General features: G+C 40.0%; 1 protein-coding gene across 6 annotated transcripts in view; it reads left to right on the plus strand.

Moving 5' to 3' along the window:
- ABHD18 (abhydrolase domain containing 18) overlaps positions 1 to 21,004 on the plus strand; it is a 74,282-nt gene that overhangs the window by 29,022 nt on the left and 24,256 nt on the right. For 2 of the 6 annotated variants that reach the window (XM_055111817.2, XM_055111818.2), the window contains exons 1-3: positions 15,059 to 15,125; positions 17,186 to 17,203; positions 17,506 to 17,800. In XM_055111817.2, coding sequence (XP_054967792.2) covers positions 15,083 to 15,125; positions 17,186 to 17,203; positions 17,506 to 17,800 — 356 coding nt within the window. In that variant the 5' untranslated portion in view covers positions 15,059 to 15,082. The other 4 variants (XM_003823149.6, XM_024928622.4, XM_055111819.2 and 1 more) reach the window with 4 other exon arrangements.

Consider the following 21,004-nt stretch of genomic DNA (forward strand, 5'->3'; position numbering starts at 1 on the left):
GCTTGAACCTGGAAGGCGAAGGTTGCAGTGAGCCGAGATCGTGCCATTGCACTCCAGCCTGGGTGACAGAGCAAGAATTCCGTCTCAAAACAAACAAACAAAAAAAACAAACAAAATGTCCATTTGAGCAACCTTAAATAATTTTATGGTAACATGGCATAGTTTAGTATTCAAATATTACCCAAGATTGAATTCTAATACAAGTTCAGGAAAATTTAATATTTATCTTCTGGTAAAATATTAATATTCCTTTAAGGATAGTTTATATGTCTTCTATATGATTTTCATTTCTCAGCATCAGAGGTAAAAAATATTTTTCACATAATTGGGTTTAGGTTCCTCAAATATTTAGGGATAAAGCACTCATTTTATGTATGTATTTATTCATTTTTAAATTTTTTAGATGGAGTCTCACTCTGTTGCCCAGGCTGGAGTGCAGTGGCGTGATCTTGGCTTACTGCAACCTCTGCCTCCTGGGTTCAAGAGATTCTCATGTCTCAGCCTCCCTAGTAGCTGGGATTATAGGCACATGCCACCACGCCTGGCTAATTTTTGTATTTTTAGTAGAGATGAGGTTTCACCATGTGGTCCAGGCTGGTGTCAAACTCCTAACCTCAAGTGATTCACCTGCCTCAGCCTCCCAAAATGCTGGGATTACAGGCGTGAGCCACTTGGCCCGGCCAGGCACTCATTTTAAATTATGCATACTTGCAAATAAACTGCTCCAGGCTTTCATGATATTTTATTCCATTTATAGAAATATGTGTGTATGTGTAGATATATATCTGTGTGTGTATGTGTAACAAAAACAGCTATCCTTTTCAGCATTACTTCAGGCGTTACTTTTATGCCATATTCCAAATTGAACCAAAGAAATAAGATATTACTTAAAATAACAAAATGTAGATAATTCCTGTTCTGATTTCATGCTTACTACTGACCTAGTTTTTATTTTTAAAAGAATAGTGGTTTATTAGAGAGTAGAAAGATCAATATTTCTAAATTAATAGACTCGTGATTTTAAATATGTATGTTAAACTTTAAAATTAAATTTTACAACATTTTAAATATATATATCAATAAAATAAACATAAGCAGGAAAAATAATACTTTAATTTTCACTGCTACTTTATTTTGATGGTTTTAACAGCAGTAAATCTAAATATATTTATGTGTGATTTTAAATATAAGTATGTAACTAAGTAAATTCAATATTATAAGCAGGAAAAATAATACTTTAATATTATACTCTGCTTTTTTCTAATGATTACAACAATAGTTTTTGCCAATATTTTAAAAATCATTCTTACTGTCTTTAAATGGCATAAATGGCATTCAGTAGTTCTCTACTCATTCTAAAAAGGAACAAAAATTGTATAAAAATTTTCCTTGGCTATAAAAAATTCTTTGTAGGTACTGGTAATTCCCTGTGTCTAACATAAGGAAGAGCCATGGGCCATGACTCAGCCACTCAGCTCCCTGCCCTTGGGCAATTTATTTAACTGTATGGTACTTAACGGCTTCCCACTTCTGAATTAGGGCTTGCTGGAAAGATACAGGCAGGAATAAAGAAATTAAAGTTGAAAGGAGTGTGGACGAGTAGAGGAAAAGGAGTAGACAGCTACATATTCATTTACATGTGCTGGAAAACCAGTATTTAGCTAAAATCTTTTATAAAACTAATGTGATATGACCTGAGCAGAGCCAAAATTTAACTGTTCAAATAAATAGTATTCACTCACCTTTTCACTTTTATCGGGGGAACCAGCCCCCAATATTTCAACATACGTTCTATTTTCCCTAAGTGTCAGCCGGTCTGAGAAATAAAGAGAAAGAGTACAAAGAGAGAAATTTTACAGCTGGGCCTCCAGGGGTGTCATCACATATTGGTAGGACCATGATGGCGACCCCGAGCCGCAAAATCAGCAAGTTTTTATTAGGGATTTTAAAAGGGGAGGGGGTGTACGAACAGGGAGTAGGTCACAAGGATCACATGCTTCAAAGGGCAGTAAAGATCACAGGCAAAGGCAAAATTAGAATTACTGATGAGGGTCTATGTCCCGCTGTACATGCATTGTCTTGATAAACATCTTAACAGGAAACAGGGTTCGAGAGCAGAGAATGGTCTGACTTGAATTTACCAGGCTGGAATTTCCCAATCCTAGTAAACCTGAGGGTACTGCAGGACACCAGGGCATATTTCAGTCCTTATCTCAACTGCATAAGACAGACACTCCCAGAGCAGCTGTCTGTAGACCTACCCCCAGGAATGTATTCCTTCCCCAGGGTTATTCCTTCCTGGGAAAAGAATTCAGCGATATTTCTCCTACTCGCTTTCTGCGAGAAGAGAAATATGGCTCTATTCTGCCCGACCCTGCAGGCAGTCAGACCTTATGGTTATCTTCCCTTGTTCCCTGAAAATCGCTGTTGTTCTGTTCTTTTTCAGGGTGCACTGATTTCATATTGTGCAAACACACGTTTTACAATCCATTTGTACAACAGTGGTCCTGAGGTGACATACATTCTCAGCTTACGAAGATAACGTGATTAAGAGATTAAAGTAAAGACAGGCATAAGAAATTATAAGAGTATTGATTGGAGAAGTGATAAACGTCCATGAAATATTCACAATTTATGTTCAGAGATTGCAGTAAAGGCAGGTGTAAGAAATTATAAAAGTATTAATTTTGGGAACTGATAAATGTCCATGAAATCTTCACAATTTATGTTCTTCACCTTGGCTCCAGCCGGTCCCTCCATTCAGGGTCCCTGACTTTCCGTAACACACTTTCTAATTGATTTGCATCTAATACAGATGTACATACACAATCTTACTGTACTCTCTGGAGATCAGGATATATGATGAAAGAGTGTTAAAGACTTACATTTCAAAAGACTAGGCAGTCAAAAGGATATTTTTATTTTAAAAAGGAAAAAAAGTAACAACAACAAAAGACTAGGCAGAATCAGTACAAGGAGTTCTTTGAGGGTGGGGTAGAAGGAATACTGATTTCATATGACTTAAATTAGAGTTTCCTTGAATCTCAACCCTCTTCAGTCTGCCTCTCTTCTAGACTCAAAAAGCTATGTATTTGCCTTTTGGAATGTGTAGTTTGAAACTTGTAGAGTACTGCTTTCAGCCTTGTCAAAGGCAACAAGTGATTAAGAAAAGCAGTGTACCACCTGGCAGCAGTAGGCAACTATGTGATTAAAGATGTGTAACCATAGCAGCTGTTGGCTCAGAGAAAAACTTAGTCATTTCTTACTAGCTCTCATCTTCCTCCCTCCTTACTTTCTGTTTCACTTCTTCCTTCTTTATTCTTCCTTCTTCTTCTTTCTTCATCTCCTCCTTCTCCTCCTTCACCTTCTTCTTCTCCTCCTCCTCCTTGTTTTTTTTGTTTGTTTTTTGTTTTTTGTTTTTTGACAGATTCTTGCTCTATTGCTCAGGCTGGAGTGCAGTAGCGCAATCACAGCTCACTGCAGTCTTGAACTCCTAGGCTTGGGTGACCCTCCAACCTCAGCCTCCTGAGTAGCTGGGACTACAGGCATGCACCACCACAACCAACTAATATTTTTTTTATTTGTAGAGAACAAGGTCTCTATGTTGCCCAGGCTGGTCTTGAATTCCTGAGCTCAAGGGATCCTCCTGCCTCAGCCTCCCACAGTGCTGGGATTATAGGCATGAGCCACCATGCCCAGCTTCACTTCTTTATCTCACTTCCTCTTTTCTCTCTCTCTCTTTCTTTGACATGGTCTCATTTGTCTTATCCTTTGTAAATTTTTCAAGACTTTTCTTTTTTTTTTTTTTTTTTGAGATGGAGTCTTGCTCTGTCGCCGAGGCTGGAGTGCACTGGCACGATCTCGGCTTACTGCATTCTCCTGCCTCAGCCTCCTGTGCCGGCCACCACACCCTGCTAATTTTTTGTATTTTTAATAGAGACAGGGTTTCACCATGTTAGCCAGGATGGTCTCGATCTCCTGACCTCGTGATCTGCCTGCCTCGGCCTCCCAAAGTGCTGGGATTACGGGCGTGAGCCACTGCTCCCGGCTGACTTTTTTTTTTTTTTTTTAAGAGACTGGATCTCACTGTTGGCCAAGCTGGTCTCAAACTCCTGGACTGAAGTGATTCTACCCATCAGCCTCCCAAGTAGCTGGGACTATAGGTGTGCGCCATTGCATCCAGCTCTAATTCTTCAGGTCTTTCTGGTTTTTCTCCACTCCCCTCTCTCTGCAAATGCCATTATTAAATGTAGCCCCCCGCCAAAAGGCAAAGAACTAAATAAGATAAAAGCAAAACAGTTTATTCTAGTAACTTATAAATGTTACATTTTAAATTATATGAATTGTCTAAGTCTGTAGCTTGTCTTTAACTCTGCCACTATGGTACTTTACGTACTTAGGAACTTTAAACATCTTTTGAATGATTATTGGGATGAAATATTGGGCTTTTAGAGTCTAGAATCCAAAGCAAAGCAGTTATGCAGCTATGGAAGCGATATAGTTGTTCATTGATTTCTTGATTACTCAAGATGAAGGAGTTCATTATTATACGCAGACTTTCATTTAAATATATAAAATATATTTTTTTTTTTAAAAAAACATGAGCCTGGCCAACATGGTGAAACCACATTTCTACTAAAAATACAAAAATTAGCTGGGCTTGGTGGTGCACGTCTGGAATCCCAGCTACTAAGGGGGCTGAGACAGGAGAATCACTTGAACCTGGGAGGTGGAGGTTGCAGTGAGCAGAGATCGTGCCACTGCACTCCAGCCTGGGTGACAGAGTGAGACTGCATCTCAAAAATAGAAATAAAAAGTAAGAAAGTAGTCTTCTGGTGGCTTAGTTCTTACCATAGCTTAAAATGAAAGAGGCTCCTAGGTGAAGGTGAGTTGCTGATGTGGAAAAAAACAGGATTTTTTACTCTATTTAAAAACAAAAAAATGACAACATATTAGCTAAAGCACTCATTTAGATTGTTTTAAAATTACAAAATAATACATGGTCATTATAAAATGAGTGCAAATAATACAGATTCTGGAGGAATCTTTAGGAAGGCTACCTATCAGGTACTATGCTCATGACCTGGGTGATGGGATTATTATTCTTTTGAAGGCTGCCTATTTGTATCTTTTTCCTGTTTTTTAGTGAGGTTATTTGGTTTTTGTTAAATTGTTTAAGTTTATTATAGATTCTGGATATTAGACCTTTATTGAACGCAAGTTTGTGAATATTTTTCTCACATTCTGTAGGTTGTCTCAACCTGTTGATACTTTTTTTTTTTTTTTTCTGTGCAGAAGCTCTTTAGTTTAATTAGGTCCCACTTGTCTCTTTTCTTTATGTTGCAGTTGTTTCTGGGGACTTACTTATAAATTCTTTGCCAAGTGTATTAGTTTGCACGCTGCTGATAAAGACATACCCAATACTGCGCAAACAAAAGAAAGAGGTTTAATGGACTTAACAGTCCACGTGGCTGGGAAGGCCCCACAATCATGGCGGAAGGTGAAAGGCACATCTCATATGGCGACAAACAAGAGAAGAGAGCCTGTGCAGGGAAACTCCCCTTTTTAAAACCATCAGCTCTCATGAGACTTATTCACTATCACACGAACAACATGGGAAAGACCTGCCCCCATGATTCAACTACCTCCCACCAGGTCCCTCCCAAAACACGTGGGAATTCAAGATGAGATTTGGGTGGGGACACAGCTAAACCATATCACCAAGGCTGAACCCAGAATTTCCTAGGTTTTTCTTCTGGGGTTTTTATTGTTTTAGGTATTACATTAAAACCTTTAATCCATCTTGAGTTAATTTTTGTTTATGGTGAAAGGAATGGGTCCAATTTCAATCTTCTGCATATGGCTAGCCATCTATCCTAACACCATTTATTGAATAGGGAGTCCTTTTTCTTTTGTCTGTTATTGTTGACTTTGCCAAAGATCAGGTGGTTATAGGTGTGTGGCTTTATTTCTGCATTCTCTATGCTATTCCATTGGTCTATGTGTCTGTTTTTATACCAGCATACCAGTACCATGCTGTTTTGGTTACTATAGCCTTGTAGTATATTTTGAAGTTGGGTAATGTGATGCTTCCAGCTTTGCTTTTTTTGCTTAAGATTGCTTTGGTGATTCATGCTCTTTTTTGGTTCCGTATATGAATTTTAGAATAATTTTTCTAATTCTGTCAAAAATGGTTTTGGTAGTTTTATAGGAATATGGAATCTGTGAATTACTTTGGACAGTACAGCCATTTTAACAATATTGATTCTTCCTATACATGAGCATGGAATGTTTTTCCATTTGTTTATGTCATCTCTGATTTCTTTCTGCAGTGTTTTGTAATTCTCATTGTAGAAATCTTTTACCTCCTTGGTAAGCTGTATTCCTAGGTTTCTGTGTGTGTGGTTGTGTGGCTATTATAAATGAGATTGTGTTCTTGATTTGGCTCTCAGCTTGGATGTTATTGGTGTATAGAAATGTTACTGAGTTTTATACATTAATTTTCTATCTTGAAACTTTACTGAAGTTATTTATTAGTTCTAGGAGGCTTCTGGCAGAGTCTGTGGGGTTTTTGAGGTATAATATTATATTGTCTGCAAAGAGAGATGGTTGACTTCCTCTGTTTCTATTTGGATGCCTTTTATTTCTTTCTGTTGCCTGATTGTTCTGGTTAGGATTTCCAATACTGTGTTGAATAGTAGTAGTGAGAATGGGCATCCTTGTTTTTTTCCAGTTCTCAAGGGGAATGCTTCTAGCTTTTGCCCATTCAGTATGGTGTTGGCTGTGGGTTTGTCATAGACGGCTCTTATTATTTTGAGGTATCTTCCTTTGATGCCTAATTTATTGAAGGTTTTTAACATGAAGTGATGTTGAATTTTATCGAAAGCCTTTTCTGTATCTATTGAGATGATCATGTGGTTTTTGTAAGTCTGTTTATGTGGTGAATAACATTTATTAATTTGCATATATTGAACCAATCTTGCATCCGAGGAATAAAAGCCCACCTGATTGTGGTGAATAACTTGTTGATGTGCTAGTGTTGTCCTTATAGCTTCTGATACTTTTTTCATTGAGGTTCTGTAGATAGTAAATTTTCTGAGTTATTCATATGTAAAGATGCCTTTATTATCCCTCATACTTAGTTAACCCCTTGCCTACTTATGCAATTCTTGGTTCAAAATAACTTCCTTCAGAATTTAGAAGGTTTTGGTGTGTTTTTTTCTCTTCCAGGACTATTGATGAAATGCTTGATACCAACTTGATTCTTCTACCTTTGTAGGTAACCAGTTATTTCGCTCTAGAAACTTTTGTGGTCTTTTGTATATCCTTAGTGGTTAGATGTTGAGTTTTTTTTTTTTTTTAATTCCTTGTGCCTGCCACTCAGAAGACCCTTTCAGTTTGAAAAAAAACAGATAAATTTTCATCTATTATTTTTGCAATTTTTTTTCTCCTGTTTTGTCTCCATTCTTTTCTGAGAGTCCTGTTAGAAACATGTTGGAGCCAGGCATGGTGGCTCACGCCTGTAATCCCAGCACTTTGGGAGGCCGACGCAGGTGGATTGCCTGAGGTTAGGAGTTCGAGACCAGCCTGGCCAACATGGTGAAACCCCATTTCTACTAAAAATGCAAAAATTAGCTGGGCGTGGTGGCAGGCACCTGTAATCTCAGCTACTCTGCAGGCTGAGGCAGGAGAATCACTTGAACCCGGGAGATGGAGGTTGCGGTGAGCCAAGATCGTGACACTGCACTCCAGCCTGGGCAACAGAGCAAGGCTCCATCTTTTTTTTTTTTTTTTCTTTTTTTGAGATGGAGTCTCGCTCTGTCACCCAGGTTGGAGTGGAGTGTCCCTGCAATCTCAGCTGACTGCAACCTCTGCCTCCTGGAGTCAAGTGATTCTCCTGCCTCAGTCTCCCAAGTAGCTGGGATTACAGGCACTCGCCACCATATCTGGCTAATTTTTGTATTTTTAGTAGAGACGGGGTTGTGCCATGTTGGCCAGGCTGGTCTTGAATTCCTGACCTCAGGTGATCTCCCTGCCTTGGCCTCCCAAAGTGCTGGGATTACAGGTGTGAGGCACCACACCCTACCAAGACTCTGTCTCAAAAAAAAGAAAAAGAAAAAAGAAAGATGTTGGAACTACTAGATTAATACTTTGTTTGTTTGAGACAGAGTCTTGCTCTGTCACCCACGCTGGAGTACAGTGGCGTGATCTGGGCTCACGACAACCTCTGTCTCCTGAGTTCAAGCGATTCTTCTGCCTCAGCCTCCCGAGTAGCTGGGACTACAGGTAGGTGCCACCACGCCTGGCTAATTTTCATATTTTTAGTAGAGACAGTGTTTCGCCATGTTGGCCAGGCTGGTCTCAAATTCCTGACCTCAGGTGATCCACCTGCCTCACCTCCCAAAGTGCTGGGATAACAGGTATGAGCCACCACCACCACACCCGGCCATATTATCTACACCTTTTAACTCTTCTCTTATAATTTCTCTCTCTGAATTTTTGTTGTTCACCATTTGTTTGACATTTGATGGTTTTCTTCTAGCCTTCACCTTCATTATTTGGTCATTGTAAAAATTAATCCAAATAAGCCGGGCACGGTGGCTCACACCTGTAATCCCAGCACTTTGGGAGCCTGAGGTGGGCAGATCATGAGGTCAGGAGTTCGAGACCAGCCTGGCCAATATGGTGAAACCCCATCTCTACTATAAATACAAAAATTAGCAGGGCATGGTGGCGCGTGGCTGTAGTCCCAGCTACACAGGAGGCTGAGGCAGGAGAATCGCTTGAACCCAGGAGGCAGAGGTTGCAGTGAGCCGAGATCGCGCCACTGTACTCTAGCCAGGGCAACAGAGTGAGATGTTGTCTCAAAAAAAAAAAAAAAAATTAATCCAAATAATACAGATTCTGTTAAATTAAAATACATATTGTAAACCATAGAGAAACTACCAAATAAAAAGAGAAGTATAGCTAATAAGAGGGATAAAATAGAATGAAAAACACCCAATAAATCTAAAAAAAAGATAGAAAAGAATTTTAAAAAGAATAAAGAGATAACAGATGGAAAGCAAATGGCTTTTTATCATAATTTCCAAGATCTTTTTATTATCCAGCTAATTCTTTTCTCTTAAAAACATAATTTTTTATATATTTGGAAGTATTCTATTTTTCTGGCATGTAAATTAGAATGTGTATGTATATTTTAATTTTTAAACAATTTTATTGAGGTACATTTTACATATAAAATTTACTCATTTCAGGCTGGGCAGAGACAGCAGTCTCTACTGAAAATAGCAAAATTAGCCTGGTGTGGTGGTACGTGCCTGTGGTCCCAGCTACTTCGGAGGCTGAGGCTGAGGATCGCTTGAGCCTGGGAAGCAGAGGTTGCAGTGAGCTAAGATCATGCCACTGCACTTCAGCCTGGGTAACAGAGCAAGACCCTGTCTCGATTTAAAAAAAAACAAAAACAAAAACAAACAAACAAAAAACCATTTCAATTGTAGAATTCACTGATTTTTTAATACTTTACCTAGTGATGAAACTATCCCCATAATATAATTTTTTTAAATTATTCTTTTTATAACATCTGTTTCCTTCAAGATCAGTTGTTCTATTTGTTCGTCTCTACTTTCCCTGCCTCTTTTTGTTTTTTTAGAAAATATGAGGCTCAGCCGGGCACAGTGGCTCATGCCTGTAACCCCAGCACTTTGGGAAGCTGAGGCGGGCGGATCACCTGAGGTCAGGGGTTCGAGACCAGCCTGGCCAACGTGGTGAAACCCTGTCTGTACTAAAAATACAAAACTTAGCCAGGTGTGGTGGCACATGCCTGTAGTTCCAGCTACTCGGGAGGCTGAGGCAGGAAAATTGCTTGAACCTGGGAAGCAGAGGTTGCAGTGAGCCAAGATCGCACCACTGCACTCCAGCCTGGGCAACAGAGCAAGACTCCATCTCAAAAAAAAAAGAAAAAAAAGAACCAAAATAACAACTTCTGCCTCTGCTGCAGCCATCTCCTATGTCTGTTCTCAAATATTGTTCTAGCTCTTCAATGGAAAAACTTTAAACTCATCTTAGTAATAAGGTTTATTCAGTAAATTTATGTTTAGCTCCTTGTTAAAAATTATACGTGAGAGCTGGGCGCAGTGGTTCACGCCTGTAATCCCAGCACTTTGGGAGACCAAGGCGGGTGGATCACCTGAGGTCAGGAGTTCGAGACCAGCCTGGGCAACATGGCGAAACCTCGTCTCTACTAAAAATACAAAAATTAGCTGGTTGTGGTGGTGTGTGCCTGTAATCCCAGCTACTCGAGAGGCTGAGGCAGGAGAATCACTTGAGCCCGGGAGGTGGAGGTTGCAGTGAGCTGAGATTGCGCCATTGCACTCCAGCCTGGGCGACAGAGTGAGACTCCGTCTCAAAAAACAAAACAAAACAAAACAAAAATTATACATGAGGCCAGGCGCAGTGGCTCACACCTGTAATCCCAGCACTTTGGGAGGCCAAGGCGGGTGGATAACCTGAGGTCAGGGGTTCAAGACCAGCCTGGCCAACATGGTGAAACCTGTCGCTACTAAAAATACAAAAAATTAGTTGGGCATGGTGGCACACGCCTGTAATCCCAGCTACTTGGGAGGATGAGGCAGGAGAATCACTTGAACCTGGGAGGTGGAGGTTGCAGTGAGCTGTGATCACACCACTGCACTCCGGCTTTTGCAACCAGTGAGACTCTGTCTCAAAAAAAAATTGTACATATCCAAAACATGTTGAAACTTTGGTATAAAGTCTGTTTGTTGTTTCCTGCCCTATTTGTGCTATCATCAGCTGATTTCCTATTACTTAGATTCATAGGTAGCTGGAATTGAGAAAGGCCTATAGAGGTCATCTAGTTTATTATTCCTTTAAATGCTGTTGCTATTGCCATCATGGCAGTAAAGGAATGAAAAGCAAATCAACTTGTATGCATTTTTCTTTCTTTTTCTTTTTTTAAGAGACAGGGTCTCACTCTGTCACCTAGGGTGGAGTACAGTGGCCTGATCACAGCTCACTGCAGCCTTAAATTTCTGGGCTCCAGTGATCCTCTTGCATTGGCCTCCTGAGTAGCTGGGACTACAGGAACGTTCCAGCACATCCAGCTAATATTTTTTATTTTCAGTTTTGCAGAGATAAGGTCTTGAACTCTTAGCCTCAAGAGATCCTCCCACCTTGGCCTCCCAAAGCACTAGGATTATAGACATGAGCCACTGAGGCTGACCTCCTGTGTGCATTTTCTACCTCATGAGATTTTTAGAAGCGGGAAATGGGAAGCCATCAAGATCCAAGAGGATACTTCCCTTATCTCATCTTCTTCCCTGTTGCACAGTCTCTTGTCTCTGCTTTATGCCCTATGTCTATGTCATGGGCAGTCTGGCCTCCTCATTTCTCATACAGCTAACAAAACATAGCTACCACAGCCCCACAGAGCTTTCATATCCAAAAGCTCAACAGAATCTAACTATAGTCTGTCCCAATTCCATATTACCAAAAGAGCAAATCTCATTGCCCTAATTTGGCTTATGCTTGACCCAGTCAGCTGTGGCAGAGGAGTCACATGGCCTGTACCCATTCATCATGGGACACTGGGGAAGACTGTTAGAAGATAGTCGAATTTGAGCAGAGACACTGATTACTGAAATTAATTAGGTGGGTAGTTAGTTAATACTCCAATAAAAAATTCCTATTAAAGCTATTATCCAATAATGAAGTCACTGCATGCATTGCTATGGAACAAAAGGAAAGTACAAATAATAGCAGAGATGTCCAGCTTTCTACTGAAAAAATTCTTAAGTGTTTTCATTTCCCCAAAATCTTTAAAATATCAGGAAACTCGACAATGTTGAGAACGCAAAATGAAGCAAAGGTGTTAGTTAACAGTGCCAGTTCTCATTATGAGATTGAAAATTAAGAGTTCCCATGAGCACAACACAGAAATAATTCTTAAACCATTCTAAATTTATTTGTCTTTGTTCTATTCAGCAATTTATTGACAGTGGATAAGGGGTAATATTACCCCTTCTGTCCACGCAAAGACAGAATTGAGGTTTTATGTTGCCTAAGAATCCAGTCACCTCAGGTCAAACCTTCAGCTGACAGAGTACAGTCTTTTACTATGATAGTAGTTCTAAAATACGAACTGCTAAGGAAATTAAAATGAGAAATCAGTTTGGGAAGATGAAAATGTTTTGAAGATAGATGATAGTGATGGTTGCACAACAGTGTTACTGTACTTAATGCCACTGAATCATACACTTAAAAATGGTTAAAACGGACACGTGTGGTGACTCATGTCCATAATCACAGTTATTTGGGAGGCCATGGCGGGAGGATCACTTCAACCCAGGAGTTCAAGACCATTCGGGGCAACATAAGGAGACTCTGTCTCCAGAAAATTAAAAGAAATTAGTTGTTCAAGACCAGCCTGACTAACATGGAGAAGCTGCATCTCTACTTAAAATACAAAATTAGCCGGGCATGGTGGCACATGCCTGTAATCCCAGCTACTTGGGAGGCTGAGGCAGGAGAATCACCTGAACCTGGGAGGTGGAAGTTGCAGTGAGCCAAGATCATGCCATTGCACTCCAGCCTGGGCAACAAGAGCAAAACTCCATCTCTCAAAGAAAAAAGAAATAAAGAAATTAGCCAGGTGTGATAGCACATGCCTGTAGTCCCGGCTGCTTGGGAGGCTGAGGTGGGAGGACTGCTTGAGCCCAGCAGGTCAGGGCTGCAGTGAGCTGTAATTGTGTCACCGCACAATTGTGTCACCCAATTATGGGCTAAAGTGAGACCTTGTCTCTAAAAAAAAAAAAAAAAAAAAAAAAAAAAAGGTTAAAATGTATATTCCACCAGAGTAAAACAAAGAGAAGTCATATAGGTTAAAAGAAAAAACATAAAACATTAAATGAGGACCAAAATACTACAATAAGAAAAAAACAAAGGCCAGGTGCAATGACTCATGCCTGTAATCCCAGCACTTTGGGAGGCTAAGGCGGGAGGATCACTTGAGTCTAGGAGTTTGAGACCAGCCTGGGCAACATAGCGAGACCCCATGTCTAAAAAGAATGAAAAATTAGCTGGGCTTGGTAGCAGATATCTGTAATCCCAGCTACTTGGGAGGCTGAAGTGGGAGGATCACTTGAGCCCAGGAAGTTAAGGCTGCAGTGAGCTGTGATCATGCCACAGCACTCCATCCTGGGCAACAGTAAGACCCTGTCTCCAAAAAAAAAAAAAAAAAAAAAAATAGACAAATAGAGAAAACTATCTGTGCGTTTGTGTTTTTTGTTTTCTGGCATGGATTGACTTTACTTGTAAGTATCAACATTTTAATGAATCAGATTCTATCATATACTAAAAGTTTTTAAAAAAGACAACATAAACTCTTATTGATATATCAACAGCTTGTACAGCCAAGCATTTCTTTTGCAAAGAGAAAAAGTCGGAGCTATATCTAAAGAGTTATTTCTTTTGGCTAGGCATGGTGGCTCACACCTGTAATCCCAGCACTTTGGGAGGCTGAGACGGGCGGATCACAAGGTCAGGAGTTCAAGACCAGTCTGGTCAATGTGGTGAAACGCCATCTCTACTAAAAATACAAAAATTAACCAGGTGCAGTGGTGTGGGCCTGTACTCCTAGCTACTCAGGAGGCTGAGGCAGGAGAAGCACTTGAACCTGGGAGGCGGTGGTTGCAGTGAGCTGAAATCATACCACCGCCCTCTAGCCTGGGCAACAGAGTGAGACTCCGTTCCTATTTTTTTTTTTTTTTTTTTTTGAGACGGAGTCTCGCTCTGTCACCCAGGCTGGAGTGCAGTGGCACAATCTCGGCTCACTGCAACCTCTGCCTCCCGGGTTTAAGCGCTTCTCCTGCCTCAGCCTCCTGAGTAGCTGGAATTACGGGCATGTGCCACCATGCCCGGCTAATTTTATTTATATTTTTAGTAGCGACGGGGTTTCTCCATGTTGATTAGGCTGGTCTCGAACTCCCGACCTCAGGTGATCCACCCATATTGGCCTCCCAAAGTGCTGGGATTGCAGGCGTGAGCCACCGCGCCTGGCCAATAGTTACTTCTTTTAAGACTTACTCATATATGGTGGTGTCTCTACAAGATAAGAAAATTTCTTTATGTATTTATTAAGTTATGATATTGAACAAGGTAAAGAATAGGGACAATAAATTCTGTTTGTGTTGTATTGAATATTTTAATATCCTAACAGAAAGCAGATTTACAATATCTTTGTAGCATTTGGACAACTTAATTTAGTTAATTACAATTTGAATGTTAAAATTTCGACTGATATTTTCTCTCAGATAATTTAAATGTAAAATTTTTAAGAACTGAAAGTTTTTATTGAAAATCCTTTAAAGAGAATTTTATTGATAAGTCTATGCTTTTAAAAATAGGTTCCAATTTATTGTGCCTAAAGAATGGAACAGCAAATATAGACCTGTATGCATTCATCTTGCTGGAACAGGAGATCATGTAAGACTTTATTATAATGCCTTAATCTCTAGATAATTTGTTAACATATTCTCCTTAACAGAAGTGGCTACTATATTCTTTTGAGTATGTGTTCTTTTCTTTCCTTAGCATTACTGGAGGCGACGAACACTAATGGCCCGTCCTATGATTAAAGAAGCCCGAATGGCTTCTTTATTGTTAGAAAACCCTTATTATATCCTTTTGTGATATCTAAGAAATCTTTTGCCTTGTTTATTTATTGATATATTTAGTCATCAAAAGGAATGATAGTAACCAAGTTTTCTAAACCAGTTAAATTTAGTCATCAGTTCAGAAAATACTTAAGGAGCAAGAATCAAAAGGAGTGAAAGACTATTTCATGCTTTTTAAAAATTAACATAAGGATTGTACTTCTATTGTGCAGTAAAGAAATTGTACTTCCATTTCTTGGGAGACTTATGCTAGATTTTAATATTAGTAAGTCAAATGTTTGCTATTAAGGAAACACTCATGTTTTAAATGCATTTACGGTATCAGTTGAGGTTTAGACAGTTCTTAACTTAATTTTCAAGATGACGTCAGACTATTCACAGAAGAAGAAATGAAACTGGTGCACAGATATAAAGAAATGTTCAACGTTGCTGGTAATAAATGTAGAGTTAAAACAACAATGATCAAATATTTAAAAAAAAACAGTACTGGTGAGGCTGCTTTGAAATGGGCACTCTTGTTACTAATGACTGAAAATTAGTTCAACCGTTTGAGAAAACATATTTTACCATATGTATTAGGAGCTTTGAAACATCATATCCCTTGACAAAATGATTTTGATTCTGGGAAATTTATTCTAAGGATAAAAACTAAGAAAAAATTAAATAACAAAAACATGTTTGTATAGCTTTAGTAAACATGTCAGTAAAGCATTAGAAATAGCTAAGTGTCTAAAATAGAAATAGTTATGTAAACTGTGATTCATAATATTGGAATTTTATGCAATTGGTTGTATTCCATTTATTTCTCTACCTGTGTTATATTTATTTCTCTACCACTTACCACCTTTGTGACCTTGGACATGTTACATAACCTTTTAGTACCTCAATTTTCTCATTGATAAATGGGAATAATCTCTTAGGTTATTGAGATTATTAAATGATTAATACTGTCTAGAACAGTGCCTGATAAATAATAAGCATTCAGTAAGTTTTAACTGTTATTATTAAAAAGTTTACAATAATGTATGACCAGTATTTCTGATGTGAATATAGGATATAGGCCAGGTGCAGTGGCTAACGCCTGTAATCCCAGGACTTTGGGAGGCCAAGGTGGGCAGATGATCTGAGGTCAGGAGTTCGAGACCAGCCTGGCCAACATGGTGAAACCCCGTCTCTGCTAAAAATATAAAATTAGCCTGGCATGCTGGCGTATGCCTATAATCCCAACTACTCAGGAGGCTGAGGCAGGAGAATCACTTGAACCCAGGAGACAGGTTGCAGTGAGCCAAGATCACACCATTGCATTCCAGCCTGGGCAAAAAGGGTGAAACTGTGTCAAAAAAAAAAAAAAAAGAAAAGGAAATAGGATATAAAACTCTATGGTGTGGCACAGGTATGCAAAAAAAAACTAAAAACAAAATCCAAAGCAAAAACTGTGCATTGGCCTGGCACGGTGGCTCACGCCCTGTAATCCCAACACTTTGGGAGGCCAAGGCAGGAGGATCACCTGAGGTCAGGAGTTCGAGACCAGCCTGGCCAACATGGCAAAACCCCTATCTCTACTAAAAATACAAAAATTAGCCAGGTGTGGTGGCGTGTGCCTGTAATCCCAGCTACTTGGGAGGCTGAGGCAGGAGAATCACTTGAACCCAAGAGGCAGAAGTTGCAGTGAGCCGCCTGCACTCCAGCCTGGGCGACGGAGCAAGACTGCACCTCAAAAAAAAAAAAAAAAAACCGTGGATAAAGAGAAATACACCAAAATGTTAATATGGTTGTCTGTAGATAAAGTAGTTGTTCTTTAATCTGATTTTTTGTACTTTTTGGATTTTCTATAATAAAAATTTTATGAACGAAATAAAAAATAAACATTTTAAATTTAAATTGAAGATTGTACAACCCTGTTAATTTACTGAAAACATTAATAAGTATACTTTATTGGCTGAATTATGTGATATATGATTTTTTTTTTTTTTTTTTTTTGAGACGGAGTCTCGCTGTCGCCCCAGGCTGGAGTGCAGTGGCACAATCTTGGCTCACTGCAGGCTCCGCCCCCCAGGGTTCACGCCATTCTCCTGCCTCAGCCTCCCGCGTAGCTGGCACTACAGGCGCCCGCCACCTCGCCCAGCTAATTTTTTGTATTTTTAGTAGAGATGGGGTTTCACCATGTTAGCCAGGATGGTCTCGATCTCCTGACCTCGTGATCCGCCCGCCTTGGCCTCCCAAAGTGCTGGGATTACAGGTGTGAGCCACTGCACCCGGCCTATGTGATATATGATTATATCAGTAAAGCTGTTTTTTTTTTTTAAAAAAAAAGGAAAATAATTAAGTTGAAAACTTAAGAACTTCTAAACAGCCTACTTAAGATAATTAGAATGGAGTTATTTCAGTATTAAATTGTGTAAAATTTAACTATTTAATGTACTCTCAGACAAACAAAATTATTTAATTATTTTAAAACTTTCTCTTTGACCCACATTCTTAAATGGCTGCAGGAAACCCAAGGACCAAGTGTAAGTATATATCACTTTCATTTTTGCAGTCTTTTTACCCAATATCCAGCAGTATTAAAATTTTGGTTGCCTTCTGTTAACCATTTCTAAATTGAATACCTAAATATTATGGGGGGGGGGGGAGTTCTGTTATAAAACTGTAGTATGAATACTGACTTTAATTTTTATTTTTAAGATTTTTGCATTTTAATGTCTGTTAAGGAAATACAATAAAAAATTTTAACAGGTAGACTTAATATATAGTTTAGTTGTGAAACTGTAAATGAAGAAATGATAAAACCCTTTCTTTTTTTTTTTTTGAGACGGAGCCATTCTGTCGCCCAGTCTGGAGTGCACTGGTGCGATCTCAGCTCACTGGAACCTCTGCCTCCTGGGTTCAAGCGATTCTCCTGCCTCAGCCTCCCAAGTAGCTGGAATTACAGGCATGCACCACCACACCTGGCTAATTTTTGTATGTTTAGTAGAGATGGGCTTTCACCATGTTGGTCAGGCTGGTCTCAAACTCCTGACCTCAAGTGATCCACCCACCTTGGCCTCCCAAAGTGCTGGGATTATAGGCGTGAGCCACTGTGCCCAGCCTACCTTTTCCTTTTTAAGGTACATTTACTTTGTGTAATTAGACACTTTATTCTTACAATGCATAGTATAGAAAATCTGAAGATAAACTTTCTCTTTTCAGTCTTTTAAAATGATAAACTCCAAGGCATTTCCATAATCTGTATTGTGTTTGGTTTGGTTCAGTCAATAAATATTTGACCCTAGACACTAGGAATACTGCAACAATAAGACAACATTTTCTCATAAAGTTCATATTCTAGTGTGGGAGATAGATAACAATAAATAAGGTGATTTCAGATATTTATCAATGACCAGTGAATGAAGTAAAGCAGGGCAATTGTATAAAGAGTAATATGGGATGCGGTGTAGTAACAGTATTATATATGAGAACATGATATAATGAGAAGGAGCCACCTGCACGAAGACTTGGAATAAGATCAGCCACAGAGAAGGAAAAGTAAATGAAAAGCCCAATGTAAGCATCAGGAGGGGAGAGTAGTACAAGATGAGGTCAGAAAGATAGGCAAGGGCTGGCTGCAGTGGCTCACACATGTAATCCCAGCACTTTGGGAGGCCAAGGTGGGTGGATCACTTGGTGTCAGTAGTTCGAGACCAGCCTGACCAACATGGTAAAACCCTGTGTCTACTAAAAATACAAAAATTAGCCAGGCATGGTGGTATGCACCTGTAGTCCCAACTACTGGGGAGGCCGAGGCAGGAGAATTGCTTGAACCTAGGGGGCGGAGGTTGCAGTGAGCGGATACCATGCTGCTGCATCCAGCCTAGACGACAGAGCAAGACTCCATCCCAAAAAAAAAAAAAAAAAAAGACAAGGACCAGATGGTGAAAAGCCATCATGCTTTGAATGTGAATGATCTGAAAGTGCAATGGGAAGTGTCTAGAGGACTTTAAGCAGATGAGTGGCCTGATTTATATTTTTTAAAACCTACTTTGGCTACTTTGGTTTACTGGGACAAGAGTAGCAGCAGAGAAAACAAATAGGAAGCTATTGAAATGATGCAGGAAAGAGTAGTGACTTTAGTTTAACTAGGTAGTAGTGGAAATGGAGAGAAGTTTTCCTGAGTTCAAGATATAGTTAAGTTTAAATAATAGGACTTGTGTATGAATTGGATGGTGTGGGAGGGAAATCAAAAGTTCTGGGCCGGGCGCAGTGGCTCACGCCTGTAATCCCAGCACTTTGGGAGTCTCAGGCGGGCAGATCACAAGGTCAGGAGATTGAGACCATCCTGGCTAACACGCTGAAACCCCATCTCTACTAAAGATACAACAAAATCCGGGCGTGGTGGTGGGCACCTGTAGTCCCAGCTACTCACGAGGCTAAGGCAAGAGAATGGCGTGAACCCAGGAGGCGGAGCTTACAGTGAGCCGAGATTGCGCCACTGCACTCCAGCCCGGGCGACAGAGCGAGACTCCGTCTCAAAAAAAAAAAAAAGTTCTGACTTGGATGTGTCAAATTTGTAATTTCTGTTAAACCTGCAAGTGGAGAAATCAAGTAGGCAGTTGGAAAGTGCTGGAGGTGTAGATTTGGAAGTCCCATGTTCTATGTGGTCATAGCATGAAAGAGGTATAGACGAAAGTAGGATGGGGTGGAGGCAAACCGGTATACTATGAAGAATGAAACTTGATAGTTTATAATGAACTTTGTGAAACCTTGTGAAAAATTAAAGGCCAAGCTAAGTAGTTGAAGAATTTCCACCTTTTTTTTTTTTTTTTTTTTTTTTTGAGATGGAGTTTCGCTCTTGTTGCCCAGGCTGGAGTGCAATGGCGTGATCTCTGCTCTCTGCAACCTCCGCCTTCTGGGTTCAAGCAATTCTCCTGCCTCAGCCTCCCGAGTAGCTGGGATTACAGGCATGCGCCACCACGCCCAGCTAATTTTGTATTTTTAGTAGAGACAGGGTTTCTCCATGTTGGTCAGGCTGGTCTCGAACTCCCGACCTCAGGTGATCCTCCCGCCTCAGCCCCCCAAAGTGCTGGGATTACAGGCAGCATCCACCGTGCCCGGCTGAAGAATTTCCACTTTGGAACCAAGCCCAGAATTCAGAATTAGGTATGTAATTTTTACCTTATCCATAAATTGGTTAAAAAGCAAGAAGAGTTTATTTAGGTCTAGTGAGAGGCAGCCTGGGTTTAATAGAAAGACTGACTTTGGAGTCATACAGGCATAGGTTGGAATTGTAACATTTGTTTACTGATTACCTCATTCATAAAATGGGAATACTATGTAATTTCTTCCATGTAGAAGTGTTGTGAGAATTATAATGTTTATAAAATATTTATCACATACTGTATACTCAAGTCAAGAAATATAATAATGGCCCTATGTATTTGTTTGATTTTTCTCTAATAATTCATCATAAGAAATGGCTTACTGACTGGGTGCAGTGGCTTATACCTGTAATCCCAGCACTTTGGAAGGCTGAGATGGACAGATTGCATGAGTCCAGGAGTTCAAGACCAGCCTGTGCAACGTGGCAAAACCCTGTCTCTACAAAATATACCCCCCGCCCCTAAAAAAAAAATGGCCAGGTGCAGTGGCTCACGCCTGTAATCCCAGCACTTGGGAGGCCGGGGCAGGTGGATCACCTGAGGTGAGGAGTTCGAGACCAGCCTGGCCAACAGGGTAAAACCCTGTCTCTACTAAAAATACAGAAATTAGCTGGGCATGGTGGTGGGCACCTGTAATCCAACTACTCGGGATGCTGAGGCAGGAGAATCGCTTGAACCCAGGAGGCAGAGGTTGCAGTGAGCCAAGATCGCCCCATTGCACTCCAGCTTGAGTGACAAGCACGAAACTCCATCTAAAAAAAAAAAAAAAAAAAATTAGCCAGACATGATGGTGCACACCTGTAGTCCCAGGTACTCAGGAGGCTGAGGTGGGAGAATCACCTGAGCCTGGCAAGTCGAGGCTGTCCTGAGCCATGATCAAGCCACTTCACTCCAGCCTGGGCAATGAGAGTGAGACTGTCTCAAAAAAAAGAAAAAAGAAATGGTTTGCAATTTAAATCACAGATACTTCTCTGTCGCTCTCTCTTTTTAAAAAGCCATCTTAAGTCTGTTTTCATCAAAAGTGCTGAAACAATTTGAGACCGAGTCTACTATTATAAATAACTACTGTCCCAGAATTTCATATCAGTAACTTCTACTAAAAGAGCAATCTGGGGGACCTGAGAATTCAAGGCTCCCATACAAGGCTAAAAGAAAAAGTTGGGGAAATTGTGTAAT

The sequence above is a fragment of the Pan paniscus genome, chromosome 3 (assembly GCF_029289425.2).
Source record: "Pan paniscus chromosome 3, NHGRI_mPanPan1-v2.0_pri, whole genome shotgun sequence".
In the NCBI taxonomy this organism is placed as follows: domain Eukaryota; kingdom Metazoa; phylum Chordata; class Mammalia; order Primates; family Hominidae; genus Pan; species Pan paniscus.